The 19,860-nt window shown below is 52.0% G+C and overlaps 1 protein-coding gene across 1 annotated transcript; it reads left to right on the top strand.

Moving 5' to 3' along the window:
* Positions 1-13,232: 13,232 nt before the first annotated feature.
* On the top strand, positions 13,233-19,580 carry LOC144677775 (4F2 cell-surface antigen heavy chain-like; the record flags this gene model as incomplete). Its single annotated transcript, XM_078537797.1, has 5 exons — positions 13,233-13,393; positions 13,560-14,338; positions 17,973-18,146; positions 18,714-18,814; positions 19,404-19,580. Coding segments are annotated over exons 2-5 (900 nt in total), but the record flags the coding sequence as incomplete, so codon positions are not given.
* Positions 19,581-19,860: the final 280 nt, after the last annotated feature.

Raw genomic sequence — 19,860 nt, 5'->3', positions numbered from 1 at the left:
GCACCCCCACCCCACCCCATCCCATCCCATAAGCAGCCAGGCACATCCATCACCAGAATGGAGACAATCCCCTTTGAAATGGCCCATCCAAATCATCCCAATAGACGCAGCAAGCAAAACAAAGTCAAGCAATTTGGAGTTGAGAAACTGGCTCCTGAAGCTCTCTACACTACCACTCTATCCGTGCAATAACTGGTGACCACCATTCAGACTGAGCTGACCTCCAGTTCAGACACTAGTATAGCTCCCAATCACTGTTACTGTGTCCCAGTGTAAACCTGCCAGCCATTTCGGAAAAGAACAAAACAACATTGTTTTTAATAACTGGCACTGATTGAGAATTATCGGCCTGTGTTTGTGTACATGTCCCTCTCTCGGGTCTGGGCTCAGATGCTCCTGTTGCTGGACTCTGGTAATCCAGTGAGCAAAGGTCCAAATCCCACTGTTTTGAGAATTTGAATTCAGTATTTAAAAAAAAAGAAACTGGCAATATTAATAATAAAAGTGTCAGCGGCAGAGTGATTGTGAAGCTGTTGGATTGTTGTGAGGATCCAGCTGCTTCCCAGAGGTTCCTTTATCACAGGAAACCCCACCATCCTCACACAGACTGGGCCTCTGATGTAACCAAACCAACAGGAGCGACCAAGGTTGGGCTTTACTGGCTGCACACCGATTCTGAGAATGGATTCAGTTTGAAACTCAGCTGAACGCTCTGGGCTGGAGCGTGTCCCAGTGTGGCACTGAGGGCCACACAGACCCAGCAATTCCAAACTCTATCCCTGTGTCCCAGTGTGGCACTGAGGGCCACACAGACCCAGGCAATTCCACACTCTATCCCTGTGTCCCCGTGTGGCACTGAGGGTCATACAGACCAGGCAACTCCAAACTCTATCCCTGTGTCCCAGGGTGGCACTGAGGGCCACACAGACCCGGGCAATTCCAAACTCTATCCCTGTGTCCCAGTGTGGCACTGAGGGCCACACAGACCCAGCAATTCCAAACTCTATCCCTGTGTCCCCGTGTGGCACTGAGGGCCACACAGACCCAGCAATTCCAAACTCTATCCCTGTGTCCCCGTGTGGCACTGAGGGCCACACAGACCCAGCAATTCCAAACTCTATCCCTGTGTCCCAGGGTGGCACTGAGGGCCACACAGACCCAGGCAATTCCAAACTCTATCCCTGTGTCCCAGGGTGGCACTGAGGGCCACACAGACCCAGGCAATTCCAAGCTCTATCCCTGGCCTTCTCAACACTGCTGCTCTCACAGGGATGGGGCAGATCCCACAGCCACTATTGGCTGTTACGTTTCCATTACCACAGTGACTACACTTCCAAAAGCACTTCTGCAGATACTGAGAGCTGGTGAAAGGTTCAAATCCAGGTTCTCCTGTATTAGTGAAGGCTGGAGGAGACTGCCTCCTACTGGTCTCTGTAACCCTTGGTAAAAGCTCAGCTGGGAGGGGCCTGTGCCCTCTGCATGTTTTTTTTTATATTCATCCATGGGATGTGGGCATCGTTGGTTAGGCCAGCATTTAATAGTCACCCACATCGCTGTGGGTCTGGCATCACATGTAGGCCAGACTGGGTAAGGACAGCAGATTTCCTTCCCTAAAGGGACATTAGTGACCCAGATGGGTTTGTACAACAATCGACAATGGATTCTTGGTCATCATTAGACTTTTAATTGAATTCAAATTCCTGGTGGGATTTGAGCCCAGGTCCCCAGAGGATTACCCTGGGTCTCTGGAATACTAGCCCAGTGACAATACCACTACACCATCACCTCCCCTCCAGGCACAGGGCCTGGCTTACCTACCAAGAATGGCTGCTTCGGCAAAGCAGCATTTAAAAATGATCAGAATATATATGGAAGGGATTTAATGAAAGCAGGAGGAGGCTGACCTTGCCTTCAGCTACAGGGGCAGGCTGAGAGGAAATAGAAAAAAATGTATCAGAATAACAGAGCAGGAGGAATCGGTAACAGTGACAGAATGGGACTCCTGTCTCTGCCCCATCAGGGTTAAAAACACAGCCTCCAACAGAGACACTCCGATGCCTCTTCCTCGGTCCCCCTCCATCCCTCTCAGTACAGGCAGGGTTGGAATTAGGCCTCCCCTCACAGTACATACCATCTCCTCTGGTTGTTATCGGCTACTGGTCATTAGGAATCTACGTCTGACAGCCACTGATCTGCTGTGGCATTGCCCGAGGCAGCCATTGTACATCACCCCCTAACGCACAGTGAACACGCTTGCTGCTAGGGTGCCTTTCAAAACCACCAGGTTAAATGGCTCTAAACAGGCTTCGAGGACAATTAGATTGTGGGATTGGTGGGTGAGGGCAGGGGTGGGTGCGAGGGCAGGGGTGGGGTCGGGAGGCAGTTGTCTGGTAAGGGGACACTGTAGAGAGGAAATGCCTGTACATTTCAGACTGTAGGCCAAAAGCAGCGAGCGTTAATATGAGGGACACAACCAGAAACACTGAACCAGGGAAAGCGACACAGGTTAGAGCATTGCTCCAACTGACTGGCAGACTCTGTGCCCCTCACACAGGCAGCTTCCTTCCATACCCCCTCAGTCTATCTGCACTCTCTCCAATCCCTTAGCATCGTCACTGTGATTGCTCAACACCTACTCAATGCCGGGGCCCACACACCCACAGGCACCAGTCCACTACCTCCAACCCTACTGGACTCACACGCCAGATGTGACAGGGAGCATGAGCAGGCGATTCAGTTCTGGGAGGCATCGCAGGCAATGCTAGCATTTTCTAGCAGAAGCAACTTTTGGGACATGGGGGTGGTGGGGTGGAGGGGGGCGGTTTTCCCCAGCGGACTATCCCAGCACACGAGGCACAATTCCCACTCCCCAGCCAAGTCCAGCTGGGTCAGCACAGAGCAGGGGTCAGAAAGCCGTCTGGGCCCTTCCTGCTGTGATTGGCAATGGATCAGATCAGGTTCCTTATAAAATTCTCTTCAACATGTCTGCAGGCCAGAGCGTCCATAGGGAAATGTCGTGTGGACAGTGTCAGAAGACACTGCGCACTCACTGGAGGAATCGAGGGAGGATGAGGCAGGGAGGCCATTTTATAAAATATAAAAACCTCCACATCAAGTCTCTGAAATATTGCAATGAATTATCTTGTGAGATGCAATAACACGGTGCATTTTTTATTAACGGTGAGAATCCTCAGACATTCATTACCTCTCCCCCCACTGGGAAACACAGCTGAGGGTTCCCTCCATCAGGTCCCCCGTTGCTTGTCTGTAAGATTCCTCTCGCACTCTCAGTTCCTGATACCTTGGTTTCAGTGGCAGCGGGTTTAACAGCCGTCTGAAAGGCCCAGAGTTCCCTATCTGGGCCTGGTCAAGCAGGAGGGTGAAAGAGATAGAACAATGCAGGGAACCTGACAGTGAAATGGAGGGAGGTGACATGCCCAGTCTGTTTGGAGAGCGATGTGGGGGGGGGAACAGGCTAGGAAAAGGGGACAGGAGGCAGTACAGAGCAGGAACAAACCTGATTCTACCTCCAGCCTGTTCTGAGCTAGGCAGGTCCAACAATATGGGGAAGGTCTCAGCCTCGAAAGCCCTCCCCGGACCCGGACCCGGGGTGGGGGCAGAGGGATGTGAGGAACGGTGAGCCAAAGCTGCGGGTATCGTCACTGCCCAGCACGAGCAGCCTGGCACAATGCACCTTCCAGCTGACTGCCCCATCAGGGCTTGTTCTCTCACTACCTGAGGTGAAGTGCCCAGGTTAACATCCCTGACAAGCCAGCGCCTCTGGGTGGGGATGGATGTGCACTGCCAGCTCTTTGCTTCACTCCAGAGGTGGCGAAGGGGTGTGAAAAGCTGCAGGGTATTGAATTGTTCACTGCAGCCGAGTGTCACAATCACACCGACAGTGAGGGAAGCTCTGTAGCCACCAGCAAGTGAGCTCGGAATCCTGTGTGTTGTCATCGGGTGTTGCAAACGGATCTGTTATCAGTCACACGGTCCCCCCTGGGGGACAACAGGCTGATGCAAGAGCTGACAGCAGCTACAGTGACTCAACCCCAATCTGCTCAGGCCTACAGCTCACTCAACAACAACTTTCATTGATATAACCTCCAAGCTATTTGTTAGATCAGCTGCCCCAGAATTCCACAGCGCGTGTGCCCGGGGGACGAAGGAAACAGGAATGTGTGGGCGAGGGGGTAGGGTCAGGGGATCTGCATCTCCGATAGGGAGTGTGCACCTCTCTCACACACACACCCCACACACCCCCCCACCCAAACACACACCCTCCTCCCCCCTCCAGACATAACCACTACCCCCACCCCCACACACAGACACACACCCCCCCTCCGGACACAGACACACAGCGCCCCCCCCTCCGGACACAGCACCGACACACACACAGAGCCACTGCCCATTGTCCAGTCCTGTTCACTCCACAGTGTCTGCTCCTGGTTACCCTCCAGCTCCTTATTCAATCAATTATGGCCCATCAGTTAATTCCTCCAGCACCTCCCACAGTTAGATACCTCTGAAGCCTGGTCAGTGTTGCAATACAGGAAATGTGCTGGCTAATCTGTACACAGCTAGCTCCCACAAACAGCTGTGTGATAATGACCAGATGACCTGTTTTTAGCCATGCTGCGAGGGGGGATAAACATTGGCCCCAGGACACCGGGCAGAACACAGCAGCTCTGTCAACATAGTTCAACAGGAGCAGGGCAGGGCCTCAGTTTATCACCTCATGTCTCAACTGAAAGGCACACCTCCAGCAGAGCGGCGCTCCCTCAGTACTTCCCGGGAATTCCCGCAGTGCAGCACTCCCTCAGTACTTCCCGGGAATTCCAGCAGTGCGGCACTCCCTCAGTACTTCCCGGGAATTCCAGCAGTGCAGCACACCCTCGGTACTTCCCGGGAATTCCAACCTGTCGTATGTGCTCAAGTGGGGTTCAAACCTACAGTCTTTTGACTGTAGAAGCTGGAGAGTGACGCACTGAGTAATGGGTGATGCTGATAATTAATTAAAATAAAAGCAAAATACTGCAGATGCTGGAAATCTGAAAGAAAAACAGGAAATGCTGGGAAAACTCAGCAGGTCTGACAGCGTCTGTGGAGAGAAAAACAGAGTTAACGTTTCGAGTCCATGTGGCGACTCTTAGAGAAGCTTCTTAGCTCTGAAGGAGGGGCAAACAGACATGAACGTTAACTCTGTTTCTCTCTCCACGGATGCTGCCAGACCTGCTGAGTTTTTCCTGAAACTTAATTAAATAGGGGAGACAGGAGCAGGGGAACACGACCCTCACTCCAGGAAGACTCTGCAGCCCGAGCAGAGAGAGCGAGAGAGAGCGAGAGAGAGCGAGAGAGAGCGAGAGAGAGCGAGAGAGAGCGAGAGAGAGCGAGAGAGAGCGAGAGAGAGCGAGAGAGAGCGCGAGAGAGCGCGAGAGAGCGCGAGAGAGAGCGAGAGAGCGCGAGAGCGAGAGAGCGAGAGATCACTGATGCCAGTTTCAGAATGGTGGCCTTTAGCTCTGTGAAACCCAGGCCAGGAATCATATCATCTGCTGCAAAGCTGAGTCATGTCCCTCAGGATAGGGGAACTGATACGCACACACATGGACACGTAGACACATGCACACGTAGACACATGCACACGTAGACACATGCACACGTAGACACATGCACACGTAGACACATGCACACGTAGACACATGCACACGTAGACACATGCACACGTAGACACATGCACACAGGGGGAGGTGATGGTGTAGTGGTATTGTCGCTGGACTAATAATCCAGCCAAGTCTGGGGACCTGGGTTCCAATCCCGCCATGGCAGATAGTGGAATTTAAATCCAATAAAAATCTGGAATTAAAAGTCTAATGATGGCTGTGAAACCCTTGTTGATTGTTGTAAAAACCCATCTGGTTCATTAATGCCTCCTTAGGGAAGGGGGGAAAAACCTGCCATCCTTACCTGGTTGACATGTCTTACCTACATGTGACTCCAGACCCACAGCAATGTGGCTTACTCTGAACTGGCTGAGCAAGACACTCAGTTGCTACAAAGACACAGAATAGGGATGAAACCGGACAGATCACCCGGCATCGACCTAGACACCGGAAATGACAACGGCAAACTCAGCCCTGTCGACCCTGCAAAGTCCTCCTGACTAACATCTGGGGGCTAGAGCCAAAATTGGGAGAGCTGTCTCACAGACTAGACAAGCAATAGCTGGACATAGTCATCCTCATGGAATTATACGGATACACCACCATCACCTGTCCCACCGGCAGGACAGACCCAGCAGAGGTTACAGTCGGGAAGGAGTTACCCCGTGAATCCTCAACATCAACTCCTGACCCCGTGAAGTCTCAGGCATCAAACATGGGCAAGGAAACCTCCTGCTGATTACCACATACCGCCCTCCCTCAGCTGATGAATCAGTGCTCCTCCATGTTCAACATCACTTGGAGGAAGCACTGAGGGTGGCAAGGGTGCAGAATGTACTCTGGGTGGGGGACTTCAATGTCCATCACCAAGAGTGACTCGGTAGCACCACTACTGACCGAGCTGGCTGAGTCCTAAAGGACATAGCTGCTAGACTGGGTCTGTGGCAGGTGGTGGGGGAACCAATAAGAGGGAAAAACATACTTGACCTCATCCTCACCAACCTGCCTGCTGCAGATGAATCTGTCCACGACAGTATCGGTAGGAGTGACCACCACACAGTCGCTGTGGAGATGAAGTCCCACCTTTACATTGAGGATACCCTCCATCGTGTTGTGTGGCACAACCACCGTGCTAAATGGGATAGATTTCAAACAGATCTAGCAACTCAAGACTGGGCATCCATGAGGTGCTGTGGGCCACCAGCAGCAGCAGAATTGTACTCGAACACAATCTGTAACCTCATGGCCTGGCATATCCCCCACTCTACCATTACCATCAAGCTAGGGGATCAACCCTGGTTCAATGAAGAGTACAGGAGGGCATGTCAGGAGCAGCACCAGACATACCTAAAAATGAGGTGTCAACCTGGTGAAGCTATAACACAGGACTACTTGCGTGTCAAACAGCATAAGCAGCAAGTGATAGACAGAGCTAAGCAATCCCACAATCAACGGATCAGATCTAAGCTCTGCAGTACTGCCACATCCAGTCGTGAATGGTGGTGGACAATTAAACAACTCACTGGCGGAGGAGGCTCCACAAATATCCTCATCCTCAATGATGGAGGAGCCCAGCACATCAGTGCAAAAGATAAGGCTGAAGCATTTGCTACAATCTTCAGCCAAAAGTGCCGAGTGGATGATCCATCTCAGCCTCCTCCAGAGGTCCCCAACATCACAGATGCCAGTCTTCAGCCAATTCAATTCACTCCACGTGATATCAAGAAACGGCTGAAGGCACTGAATACTGCAAAGGCTCTGGGCCCTGACAATATTCTGGCAATAGTGCTGAAGACTTGTGCTCCAGAACTTGCCACGCCCCTAGCCAAGCTGTTCCAGTACAGCTACAAGACTGGCATCTACCCGGCTATGTGGAAAATTGCCCAGGTATGTCCTGTGCACAAAAAGCAGGACAAATCCAACCCGGCAAATTACCGCCCCATCAGTCTACTCTCCATCATCAGTAAAGTAATGGAAGGGGTCATCAACAGTGCTATCAAGTGGCACTTGCTTAGCAATAACCTGCTCACTGACGCCCAGTTTGGGTTCTGCCAGGGCCACTTAGCTCCTGACCTCATTACAGCCTTGGTTCAAACATGGACAAAAGAGCTGAACTCCCGAGGTGAATGAGAGCGACTGCCCTTGACCGAGTGTGGCACCAAGGAGCCCGAGCAAAACTGGAGTCAATGGGAATCAGGGGGAAAATTCTCTATTGGTTGGAGTCATACCCAGCACAAAGGAAGATGGTTGTGGTTGTTGGAGGTCAGTCATCTCAGCTCCAGGACATCACTGCAGGAGTTCCTCAGGGTAGTGTCCTCGGTCCAACCATCTTCAGCTGCTTCATCAATGACCTTCCTTCCATCATAAGGTCAGAAGTGGGGATGTTCGCTGATGATTGTACAATGTTCAGCACCATTTGCAACTCCTCAGATACTGAAACAGCCCATGTCCAAATGCAGCAAGACCTGGACAATATCCAGGCTTGGGCTGACAAGTGGCAAGTAACATTCACACCACACAAGTGTCAGGCAATGACCATCTCCAACAAGAGAGAATCTAACCATTGCCCCTTGATGTTCAATGGCATTATCATTGCTGAATCCCTCACTATCAACATCCTGGGGGTTACCATTGACCAGAAACTGAACTGGACTAGCCATATAAATACTGTGGCTACAAGAGCAGGTCAGAGGCTGGGAATCCTGTAGTGAGTAACTCACCTCCTGACTCCCCAAAGCCTGTCCACCATCTACAAGGCACAAGTCAGGAGTGTGATGGAATACTCCCCACTTGCCTGGATGAGCACAGCTCCCAAAACACTCAAGAAACTGGACACCATCCAGGACAAAGTACTTGATTGGCACCACATCCACAAACATTCAATCCCTTCACCACCGACGCACAGTAGCAGCAGTGTGTGTACCATCTACAAGATGCACTGCAGGAATTCATCAAGGCTCCTTAGACAACACCTTCCAAACCCACGACCACTACAATCTAGAAGGACAAGGGCAGCAGATAGATGGGAACACCACCACCTGGAAGTTCCTCTCCAAGTCACTCACCATCCTGACTTGGAAATATATCGCCGTTCCTTCGCTGTCGCTGGGTCAAAATCCTGGAACTCCCTCCCTAACTGCACTGTGGGTGTACCTACACCACAGGGACTGCAGCGGTTCAAGAAGGCAGCTCACCACCACCTACTCAAGGGGCAAATAGGAATGGGCAATAAATGCTGGCCCAGCCAGCGAAGCCCACATCCCGTGAATGAATGAAAAAAAATCTCTTCTCCCTCACTCTCCCCCTCATTCTCACCCCCAACATCTCACTGCCTCATTTTCTACCCCTCACTCTTTCTCCCCACTCACTCTCTCCATCCTCACACGCACACACCCAAATCACCCCCTCGCTAACTCTCCCCTCCTCACTAACACTCACCCCTGCTACCTCTCTCCCACAATGCTAACCCTCCTTCCATGATAACTCTGTTCCCTGTCCACCCCACCCAATCCCCAACTTCCTCCCCTGTTGCTAACTCTCCCCCTGCTTTCAGAGTGGTGAGTATGGGAAAGATGCGTCAATAGAGCCCAGCACCTGTGGGGAGGTGGGGTTGGAAACTAAGGGAGCGCCGCACTGTCGGAGGGTCAGTGCTGAGGGAGCGCCGCACTGTCGGAGGGTCAGTGCTGAGGGAGCGCCGCACTGTCGGAGGGTCAGTGCTGAGGGAGCGCCGCACTGTCGGAGGGTCAGTGCTGAGGGAGCGCCGCACTGTCGGAGGGTCAGTGCTGTGGGAGCGCCGCACTGTCGGAGGGTCAGTGCTGAGGGAGCGCTGCACTGTCGGAGGGTCAGTGCTGAGGGAGCGCCGCACTGTCGGAGGGTCAGTGCTGAGGGAGCGCCGCACTGTCGGAGGGTCAGTGCTGAGGGAGCGCCGCACTGTCGGAGGGTCAGTGCTGAGGGAGTGCCGCACTGTCGGAGGATCAGTGCTGAGGGAGCGCCGCACTGTCGGAGGGTCAGTACTGAGGGAGCGCCGCACTGTCAGAGGGTCAGTACTGAGGGAGCGCCGCACTGTCGGAGGGTCAGTACTGAGGGAGTGCCGCACTGTCGGAGGGTCAGTGCTGAGGGAGCGCCGCACTGTCGGAGGGTCAGTACTGAGGGAGTGCCGCACTGTCAGAGATGCCATATTTCAGATGAGATGTTAAACCAAGGCCCTGTCTCCCTGTTGAGGATTCTGATGAGTCGCCCAACCTGCTTCCCTCAAAAAGAAAAACAAGTCATTTGTGTTGTGGGATCTTCCTGGGCTGCAAGTTAAAAAGCCCAGAGGCTCTCTCACTGCAACCCCCCCGCCCCACCACCCCGCAACCCACCCCCACCCCGCAACCCCCCCCCACCCCGCAACCCCCCCCACCCCGCACCCCCCCCACAACCCCCCCCACCCCGCAACCCCCCCCCACCCCGCAACCCCCCCCCACCCCGCAACCCCCCCACCGCACCCCCCCTCCCCCGCTAACCCCCACCCCCCACTTACTGGAAGGGAACCAGTGAGGCCTGTCCCAGTCGGAAAGCCCACTGATAGTCACTGTCCTAACTCTCAGTGTTGGTAAGGGGTTATGTCTTGGTGTGAAAATTGGGACAGGTGGGTGGGAGCTTTTGGGTCAGAGAGTTGGGGAGGGGTGAAGGACACACAGTCTGTCCCTGGGGGATTAGGACCATAGATCATTCTCAGTAAACAAGCTGCTGCTCCCAGGAACTTTGCCCAGCTTTTCACAATGGCAGCTCCAATTACAGCTTTGGAATAAACAAGTTGAGTCTGTGTGTGTGTGAGTGTGTGGGGGGTGAGTGCAGCCTTAAGGTGGAACACCCTGACTCAGCATCACAGCTCATTGTAAAGGAAACAGGTCCAGGACTGATGGACAGCCCAGGGCTCCCAGTCTCACACACACCCTCACATCAGGGATGGGCTTTAACTACCCCAGCTAACCAGGCTGCAGAAACAAATCTACTGAATAAATCAGTCACTCGCACTCAGAAATAACAGAGGCGCTCCCTCAGCACTGACCCTCCGACAGTGCGGCGCTCCCTCAGTACTGACCCTCCCACAGTGCGGCGCTCCCTCAGTACCGACCCTCCGACAGTGCAGTGCTCCCTCAGTACTGACTCTCCGACAGTGCGGCGCTCCCTCAGCACTGACCCTCCGACAGTGCGGCACTCCCTCAGTACTGACCCTCCCACAGTGCTGCTCTCCCTCAGCACTGACCCTCCGACAGTGCGGCGCTCCCTCAGTACTGACCCTCCGACAGTGCGCCGCTCCCTCGGTACCGACCCTCCGACAGTGCAGCGCTCCCTCAGTACTGACTCTCCGACAGTGCGGCGCTCCCTCAGTACTGACCCTCCGACAGTGCGGCACTCCCTCAGCACTGACCCTCCGACAGTGCGGCACTCCCTCAGTACTGACCTTCCCACAGTGCGGCTCTCCCTCAACACTGACCCTCCGACAGTGCGGCGCTCCCTCAGTACTGACCCTCCGACAGTGCGGCGCTCCCTCAGCACTGACCCTCCAACAGTGCGGCGCTCCCTCGGTGCTGACCCTCTGACAGTGCGGCGCTCCCTCAGCACTGACCCTCTGACAGTGCGGCGCTCCCTCAGCACTGACCCTTCGACAGTGCGGCGCTCCCTCAGCACTGACCCTCTCACCGTGCGGCCCTCCCTCAGTACTGACCCTCCGACAGTGTGGCGCTCCCACTTTACTGACCCTTTGACCCACAGACATGGGACAACCATGAAAGTAAGGTGAGGAACGAGAGGGCGAGAGAGGTGATGTGGTGTATCTGAAAGTTTCACCTTGGCTGCCAGGCTTTGTTTCAGATGCTACAATATTCTCACTGAAAGAAAACTGTTTTGATAACAGGTAGAAAGCTCCAATACACCCTCAGCCTCAACAGCATTTACGGGATTGACTCCCAGATTCCCACTCTGTTTTGTGTGAAACTGCTTACTGACCTCACCCCTGAATAGCCTGGCTGTAACTTCAAACTGGCATTTGGGGGAAGAGATTCTTAAAAAAGATGTTTGGTAAAAATTTACAATCTGTTGTGAGCAAGCAAGTCAGTCCTTAATTCTGACAGAGAGAACGATGTCGTTGTTTGTTGTAGAATGATAATTACCTGTTTAAGTTTGTTTCTAACTTCACTCAGTGAGGAAAATATCTGCAGCCTGATTCTTTCTGAACTCTCCTAATTACAAGTTATATTTATGTAACACGTTCAGTGTAATGAAACGTCTCAAGGTGTCTCACTGGAACATTATCAAACAAAGTCTGACACTGAACCAAAAGAGATGTTCAGTCAGACACCCAAAAGCTCAAAGAGGTCAGTTTTAAGGAACGTCTTATAGGAGGAGAGAGAGAGAGAGAGAGACAGAGAGGGAGAGGAGCGGGGGTAGTTTTGGCAGGGGCGGGGTGGCAGCAGGGGGTGTATTCCAGAGCTTAGGGTCCAGGCAAGCTGGAGCAGTTACAATCGGGGAGTCACAAGAGGCCAGAATTAGAGGAGTGCAGATACCTGAGGATTGTGGAGGGGGAGCTAGGGAGATGACAGAGATGGAGAAGGGCGAGGCCATGGAGAGAGTTGGAAACAAGGATGAGAATTTTAAAATTGAGACATTGCTTGATTAGGAGTCAGTGAGCACAGGGGTGATAGGGGAACGAGACTCGGTGCGAGTTAAGAGACGGGGAGCAGGGTTTAGGATGAGTTGAAGCTTACGGAGGGTAGGATGTGGGAGGCCAGCCTGGTGTGTGTTGCAATAGTCAAGCTGCAGCTAACAAAGGCATGATGAGGGCCAAGGCCTTCATTGTCCAGAAGCTGGACCTACTCAGGAGACCATTCAGCCCATTATGCCTCTGCTGGCCCTTTGAAAGATCTATCCCGAATCTGCTTCCACCGCCCTTTCAGGCAGCGCCTTCCAGATCACAACAACTCGCTGTGTTAAAAAAACATTCTCCTCATCTCCCCCTCTGGCTCTTTTCCCGATTCTCTTCAATCTGTGTCCCTCTGGTTACCGACCCTCCTGCCACTGGAAACAGGTTCTCCTTATTCACTCGATCCAAACCCTTCCTGATTTGAACGCCTTGCTTATACGAACATACAAACAAGGAGCAGGAGTAGGGCACTCAGCCCCTCGAGCCTGCTCCGCCATTCAATAAGATCGTGGCTGATCTGAACATAACCTCAACCCCACATTCCTGCCCACCCCCGATAACCTTTCACCCCCTTGTTAATCTAGAATCTATCTCGCTCTGCCTTAAAAATATTCAAAGGCTCTGCTTCCACCACCTTCATCCCTGCTGCAAGGAGAACAATTCCAGCTCTTGCAGTCTCTCCACATGAACTGTAGCACCACCACCACCCAGTAAATCTCCTCTGCACTTTGAATGTCGTGAGTTCCACCTTAAAGGGTGTAGTGACGAGGAGAGGGGAGGCGGGCAGAGCGCTTAAAAAGGGGAGGGAGGGAGGGAGGAGCTCCTCAGACAGAGCGAGAGAGAGAGGAGGGTAGGCAGGCAGGCAGGCAGGCAGTGTGAGCTGCAGTGTTGCAGAGACTTGCATCAGCCTGATTATTACTAATAGTTAATTATTGATTATTATTGATAATTGTGGTGAGGGGGAGATAGTTATTGATTATTATTGATAGCTGTGGTGAGGGGGAGATAGTTATTGATTATTATTGATAGCTGTGGTGAGGGGTAGGTGATTATTGATAATTATTATTGATTATTGATAGTTGGAGTGAGGGGAGAGCTGGTTATTGATTATTTGTGGTTGGGGGAGCTGGTTACTGATTATTATTGATTATTATTATTGATAGTTGTGAGGGGTAGGTGATTATTATTGATTGATTATTAGAGAGTGGGAGCTGATTATTTATTATTATTGATAGTTGGAGTGAGGAGGGAGCTGGTTACTGGTTATTTGCGGTGAGGGGGAGCTGGTTACTGGTTATTTGCGGTGAGGGGGAGCTGGTTACTGGTTATTTGCGGTGAGGGGGAGCTGGTTACTGGTTATTTGCGGTGAGGGGGAGCTGGTTACTGGTTATTTGCGGTGAGGGGGAGCTGGTTACTGGTTATTTGCGGTGAGGGGGAGCTGGTTACTGGTTATTTGCGGTGAGGGGGAGCTGGTTACTGGTTATTTGCGGTGAGGGGGAGGGGAGCTGGTTATTGGTTACTAGTTACTAGTTACTGATCAGTATGAGCACCGCCTGTACCGGGCCCGCTGCGGCCGCCGACACGGATGTGGATGTGGATGTGGAAGCGGCTCTGAAGGAGGTGGAGCTGAATGAGCTGGAGCAGGAGAAGCTGCCCATGGGCCTGGCCCTGGGCGACACTAACGGGGCAGTGAAGGTGCTGAAGGCCGGCGGCGGGGAGCTGGGCCCCAAGGACAAGTTCACGGGCCTGAGTAAGGAGGAGCTGCTGAAGGTGGCGGGCAGCCCGGCCTGGGTCCGGGGCCGCTGGCTGCTCCTCATCCTCTTCTGGCTGGGCTGGCTCGGCATGTTGGCCGGGGCCGTGGCCATCATCGTGCAGGCCCCGCGCTGCCGCCCGCTTCCCCCCCGGGACTGGTGGCGGATCGGCGGCATCTACCAGCTCCAGGTGGCCGCCTTCCAGGACTCGGATGGAGACGGCGAGGGAGACCTGGCAGGTACCGGGGGAGAGGGGGGACCGAGTACCGGGGGAGCGGGGGCTGGGGGACCGGGGGGGAGGGGGAACCGGGCGCCGGGTGACTTTTCACCCGGAAGCGGTTGTTTCTGGATTGCATCATCCGGTGGGGGAGGGGGCGGGGCGGGGGTTAGTCTCACCTTTCACCCCAGCCCAGGCCCCGCCCCCTGGCGGTAAGAGAACCACACAGTGCAGGAGAGGCCCTTCAGCCCATCGAGTCTGTACTGACACTGTGAGAAACCACCTGACCTACCCGCCTAACCCCCATTTATCTCTTGTAGAGTTAAAACAATCAACTAAATTAACACAATAAGGGATCCTAATCCCATTTACCAGCACTTGGCCCATAGCCTTGAACGTTATGACATCCAAGTGCTCATCCAGGTACTTTTTAAAGGATGTGAGGCAACCCGCCTCCACCACCCTCCCAGGCAGCGCATTCCAGACCGTCACCACCCTCTGGGTAAAAAGGTTTTTCCTCACATCCCCCCTAAACCTCCTGCCCCTCACCTTGAACTTATGTCCCCTCGTGACTGACCCTTCAACTAAGGGGAAAACAGCTGCTCCCTATCCACCCTGTTCATGCCCCTCATAATCTTGGACACCTCGATCAGGTCGCCCCTCAGTCTTCTCTGCTCTAACGAAAACAACCCAAATCTATCCAACCTCTCTTCATAACTTAAATGTCCCATCCCAGTCCTTTTTGTTATTTTTGTAAAATCCGGCCTTATCTGCTGATTTACTCGTAGATTTGTTCTCTCTCTCTCCCTTCCTGTCACGTTCTGCTTATCATTTCCCAGATCAGTACCTTTCTCTCCTACCTTGTCTCTGCTCTTTTGTTTACCGCGTCTTCCCAAATTTGATCCCTCGCCCCCCCCCTGCTATTTAGTTTAAAGCTCTCTCCACTTCCCTAGCTATGCTGCTCACTAGAACATACCGTGTGACCATAATATGATAGAATTTGCCCTGCAATTTGAGAGGAAAAAGCTGGAATCAGATGTAACGGTATTACAGCTGAATAAAGGCAACTACAGAGGCATGAGGGAGGAGCTGGCCAGAATTGACTGGGAGATGAGCCTAGCAGGAAAGACAGTGGAACAGCAATGGCCGGAGTTTCTGGGAGTAATTTGGGAGACGCAGCAAAGATTCATCTCTAGGAAGAAGAAGCATACTAAAGGGAGGACGAGGCAACCATGGCTGACAAGGGAAGTCAGGGACAGCATAAAAGCTAAAGAGAAAGCATACAATGCGGCGAAGAGCAGTGGGAAACCAGGGGATTGGGAAGTCGACAAAGAACCAACGGAGGACAACTAAAAAAAGAAATAAGGAGGGAGAAGATTAAATATGAGGGTAAACTAGCCAGTAATATAAAAGAAGATTGCAAGAGTTTTTTAGATATATAAAGGGTAAGAGAGAGGCAAAAGTGGACATTGGGCCGCTGGAAAATGGCGCTGGAGAAGTAGTAGTGGGGAACAAAGAAATGGCGGAGGAACTGAATAGGTACTTTGCGTCAGTCTTCACAGTGGAAGACACGAGTGACATCCCCAAAGTTCAAGAGAGTCAGGGGGCAGAGGTGCTAGAAAAACTAAAAGGTCTGAAGGTGGATAAATCACCTGGACCAGATGGATTACACCCCAGAGTTCTGAAGGAGATAGCTGAAGAGCTAGTGGAGGCGTAGGTGGTGATCTTTCAGGAATCACTGGAGTCAGGGAGGGTCCCAGAGGACTAGAAAATCACTAATGTAACCCCCCTGTTTAAGAAGGGAGTGAGGCAAAAGACGAGAAATTACAGGCCGATTAGCCTGACCTCGGTCGTTGGTAAGATTTTAGAGTCCATTATTAAGGATGAGATTTCAGAATACTTGGAAGTGCATGGTAAAATCGGGCAAAGTCAGCATGGTTTCATCAAGGGGAGGTCATGCCTGACAAATCTGTTAGAATTCTTTGAGGAGGTAATGAGTAGGTTAGACAAAGGAAAGCCAATGGATGTTATCTACTTGGACTTCCAGAAGGCCTTTGTCAATGTGCCGCACAGGAGGCTGCTCAGTAAGATAAGAGCCCATGGTGTTAGAGCCAAGGTACTAGCATGGATAGAAGATTGGCTGTCTGGCAGGAGGCAGAGAGTGGGGATAAAGGGGTCCTTCTCAGGATGGCGGCCGGTGACTAGTGGAGTTCCACAGGGGTCAGTGTTGGGACCACAACTTTTCACTTTATACATTAATGATCTAGATGAAGGAACTGAGGGCATCCTGGCTAAGTTTGCAGACGATACAAAGATAGGTGGAGGGACAGGTAGTATTGAGGAGGCGAGGCGGCTGCAGAAGGATTTGGACAGGTTAGGAGAATGGGCAAAGAAGTGGCAGATGGAATGCAACGTGGGGAAGTGTGAGGTCATGCACTTTGGTAGGAAGAATAGAGGCACAGACTATTTTCTAAATGGGGAGAGAATTCAGAAATCTGGAGTGCAAAGGGACTTGGGAGTCCTAGTCCAGGATTCTCTTAAGGTTAACTTGCAGGTTGAGTCGGTAGTTAGGAAGGCAAATGCAATGTTGGCATTTATTTCGAGAGGACTAGAATATAAAAGCAGGGATGTGCTGCTGAGGCTTTATAAGGCTCTGGTCAGACCACATTTAGAACATTGTGAGCAATTTTGGGCCCCGTATCTCAGGAAGGATGTGCTGGCCCTGGAGAGGGTCCAGAGGAGGTTCACGAGAATGATCTCAGGAATGAAAGGCTTAACATATGAGGAACGTTTGAGGACTCTGGGTCTATACTCGATGGAGTTTAGAAGGATGAGGGGGGATACTATGGTATATGTGATGTGGACTGTGTGGATAGTGGTGTATATACTATGGTATATGCGATGTGGACTGTGTGGATGGTGGTGTATATACTATGGTATATGTGGTGTGGACAGTGGATGGTGGTGTATATACTATGGTATATGTGATGTGGACTGTGTGGATAGTGGTGTATATACTATGGTATATGCGATGTGGACTGTGTGGATGGTGGTGTATATACTATGGTATATGCGATGTGGACTGTGTGGATGGTGGTGTATATACTATGGTATATGTGGTGTGGACAGTGGATGGTGGTGTATATACTATGGTATATGTGATGTGGACTGTGTGGATAGTGGTGTATATACTATGGTATATGCGATGTGGACTGTGTGGATGGTGGTGTATATACTATGGTATATGTGGTGTGGACAGTGGATGGTGGTGTATATACTATGGTATATGTGGTGTGGACAGTGGATGGTGGTGTATATACTATGGTATATGCGATGTGGACTGTGTGGACAGTGGTATTTTTTTATTCGTTCATGGGATGTGGGCGTTGCTAGTTAGGCCAGTGATATACACTATGGTGCAGATGGTGGTTTTTTTTACACTATATATACCATGATGTAGATGGTATATACAGTATATACGATAGCATGGTGGTTATATCACTGGACTGATAATCCAGAGATTTGGGCAAATCATTGGGACATGAGTTCAAATCCCCACAGCGGCAGGGAATTTAAATTCAATAATTGAATAAAATCTGCCATTTAAAAATGCATAATCAATAATGGAAACTGTGAATCTGTCTGTTTGTGTGCAGGAGTCGGAGAGAGAATGGAGGAAATTGCTGCTCTCAAGGTCAAAGGCATTATCATTGGCCCAATACATCAGACCCTTCCAGACAACATCAATAAAACCAATCTAACCGAGATTGACAGCAAATTCGGCAACTTGGAGCAGATGGAGAAGCTCCTGGAGAGTGCCAGGAGGAAAGGTAATTGGTTCAGTCACTGGGCAGAGAGCTAAGGACACGCCAGTATGAAGTAACGCCCTGCCAGAAATCACCACCGCACTGTACACCCTCATCCATTAACCCTCGGCATGCTGTGAATTCTCCCACTCCCCGGGGAGGATGCCCTGGGTGTGTAACAGTGTGAACAGCAGAGCACAAAGTGACACCCCCCCACCTACCACAGTCTAATGCCCTAGGATCACTTCCAAGAGCCAAGTCTCTCCCCAACCCCTTCAGCCTCCCCAGTCTGTAAACAAGATGCAGGTCTGGTGACAATTCCCCCAGACCACGGAGTGACTGGTTGGGAGATGGTAAGTGGGGTGGGGTGGAGGGGAGGGTGGGGCGGTGGGGGGGGTTTAGTTGCCAGAGTTCTGGTCCGTGGCTGCTGGTGGTTCCCTGCCAGACGGACATTGGTCACTAACCAACATCTGTGGAACCGGTCAGTGCCCAGATTGGAGGGGCAGGGATGAGGGGGAGACGGGGAAGGGAATATCGAATGTCCCACCTCTGCAGCTCCTCGAAACTCAGTCAGATTTTCTGTCCCAACAGGTATCAAGGTGATTCTGGATCTCACGCCCAATTACAGAGGAAAGCAGGAGTGGTTCGGGATTAACTTCAACAGGAGTGACAGCAGCCAGGACTTGTTGCAGGTATGTGCCGCGCCCCTCAGCAGACTGAGGAAGCCACCTTTCCTGTGCTGAGGCAGGGTCTGACCGGTTCGAGAGCCCGTTTGAGTGGGTTTGAGGGCTGCCTCCTGAGCAAGAGGCAATGACATGCTGTTCAGTGACGCCCCACCTCAGCTGGGAAAGCTATGGGTGGATTTGGGGAGGGGGTGGGTGGGGCTGGATCAGACGGAGCCTCTATGGTCGCATAGTCTTCTGACACATGGCATTTGAGGGGTGACTAGGAGGCGCAGGGTGAGGGCTCCAGCCTGTCATGGTGCAGTTTGTGAATTAATGATGGGAAGATTTGCTGATTTCTGAGCATGGAGGAGCTGGAAGAAACCCAATCCAGAGCCATCTACTGGCTAGAGCCTGTTACTACAACGTGACAGTTTACACTCAGCATTTCCATTTTAAATGTTTACAGGGCAGTTTCAATGTTAAAGTAGCGAGAATTGTGACGAGAAATAGTTTGACGGGGAAAGCATTGACAGGCTGGATTTTTAATCATCTGTACTGTTTAAAATAGGGGAAAAAAAACACAAATTGAAATGAAATCAACTGGTGTTTTTGACAGGAGAAAGAAGCGTTTCAGTATTGGCTGGAGAAAGGTGTGGATGGATTGTCTCTGCGGGGAATCGAGCAAGTTCTGAGCTCTGTGAGTATCCGTCATTGCTGCCTTCAGTTTAGCAGCCCCCAAACCCCCTCCAAAATCCAGCCTGACTGCTGGCAGGAGCCCATCCGTTTTGCTGATGTCAGTGTGATCCCTGGTGCAGGGGCACAGTACCAACCACCACCCCCACCCCGTCTCTCTCTCTCTCTCTCTCTCTCTCTCTCTCTCGCTCTCTCTCTCTCCCCGCCGCCCCACCACAGGCACCTTCCATCGTGAGCGAGTCACTGCCTCGGGGTGTGGGAAGTGGGAGAGCTTTGCTGGCCTCCTCGAGAGGGAACCTCAGCTGGTTCATCCCCCTCCCTCCCTCCCTCCCCTCGCTCCCCTCGGTGCCCTGGCTGGGTCTTGGCTGTGGCTGGGTAAC

The sequence above is a fragment of the Cetorhinus maximus genome, unplaced genomic scaffold (assembly GCF_964194155.1).
Source record: "Cetorhinus maximus unplaced genomic scaffold, sCetMax3.hap1.1 HAP1_SCAFFOLD_3031, whole genome shotgun sequence".
In the NCBI taxonomy this organism is placed as follows: Eukaryota; Metazoa; Chordata; class Chondrichthyes; order Lamniformes; family Cetorhinidae; genus Cetorhinus; species Cetorhinus maximus.
This window is presented reverse-complemented; position numbering and strand designations above follow the sequence as displayed.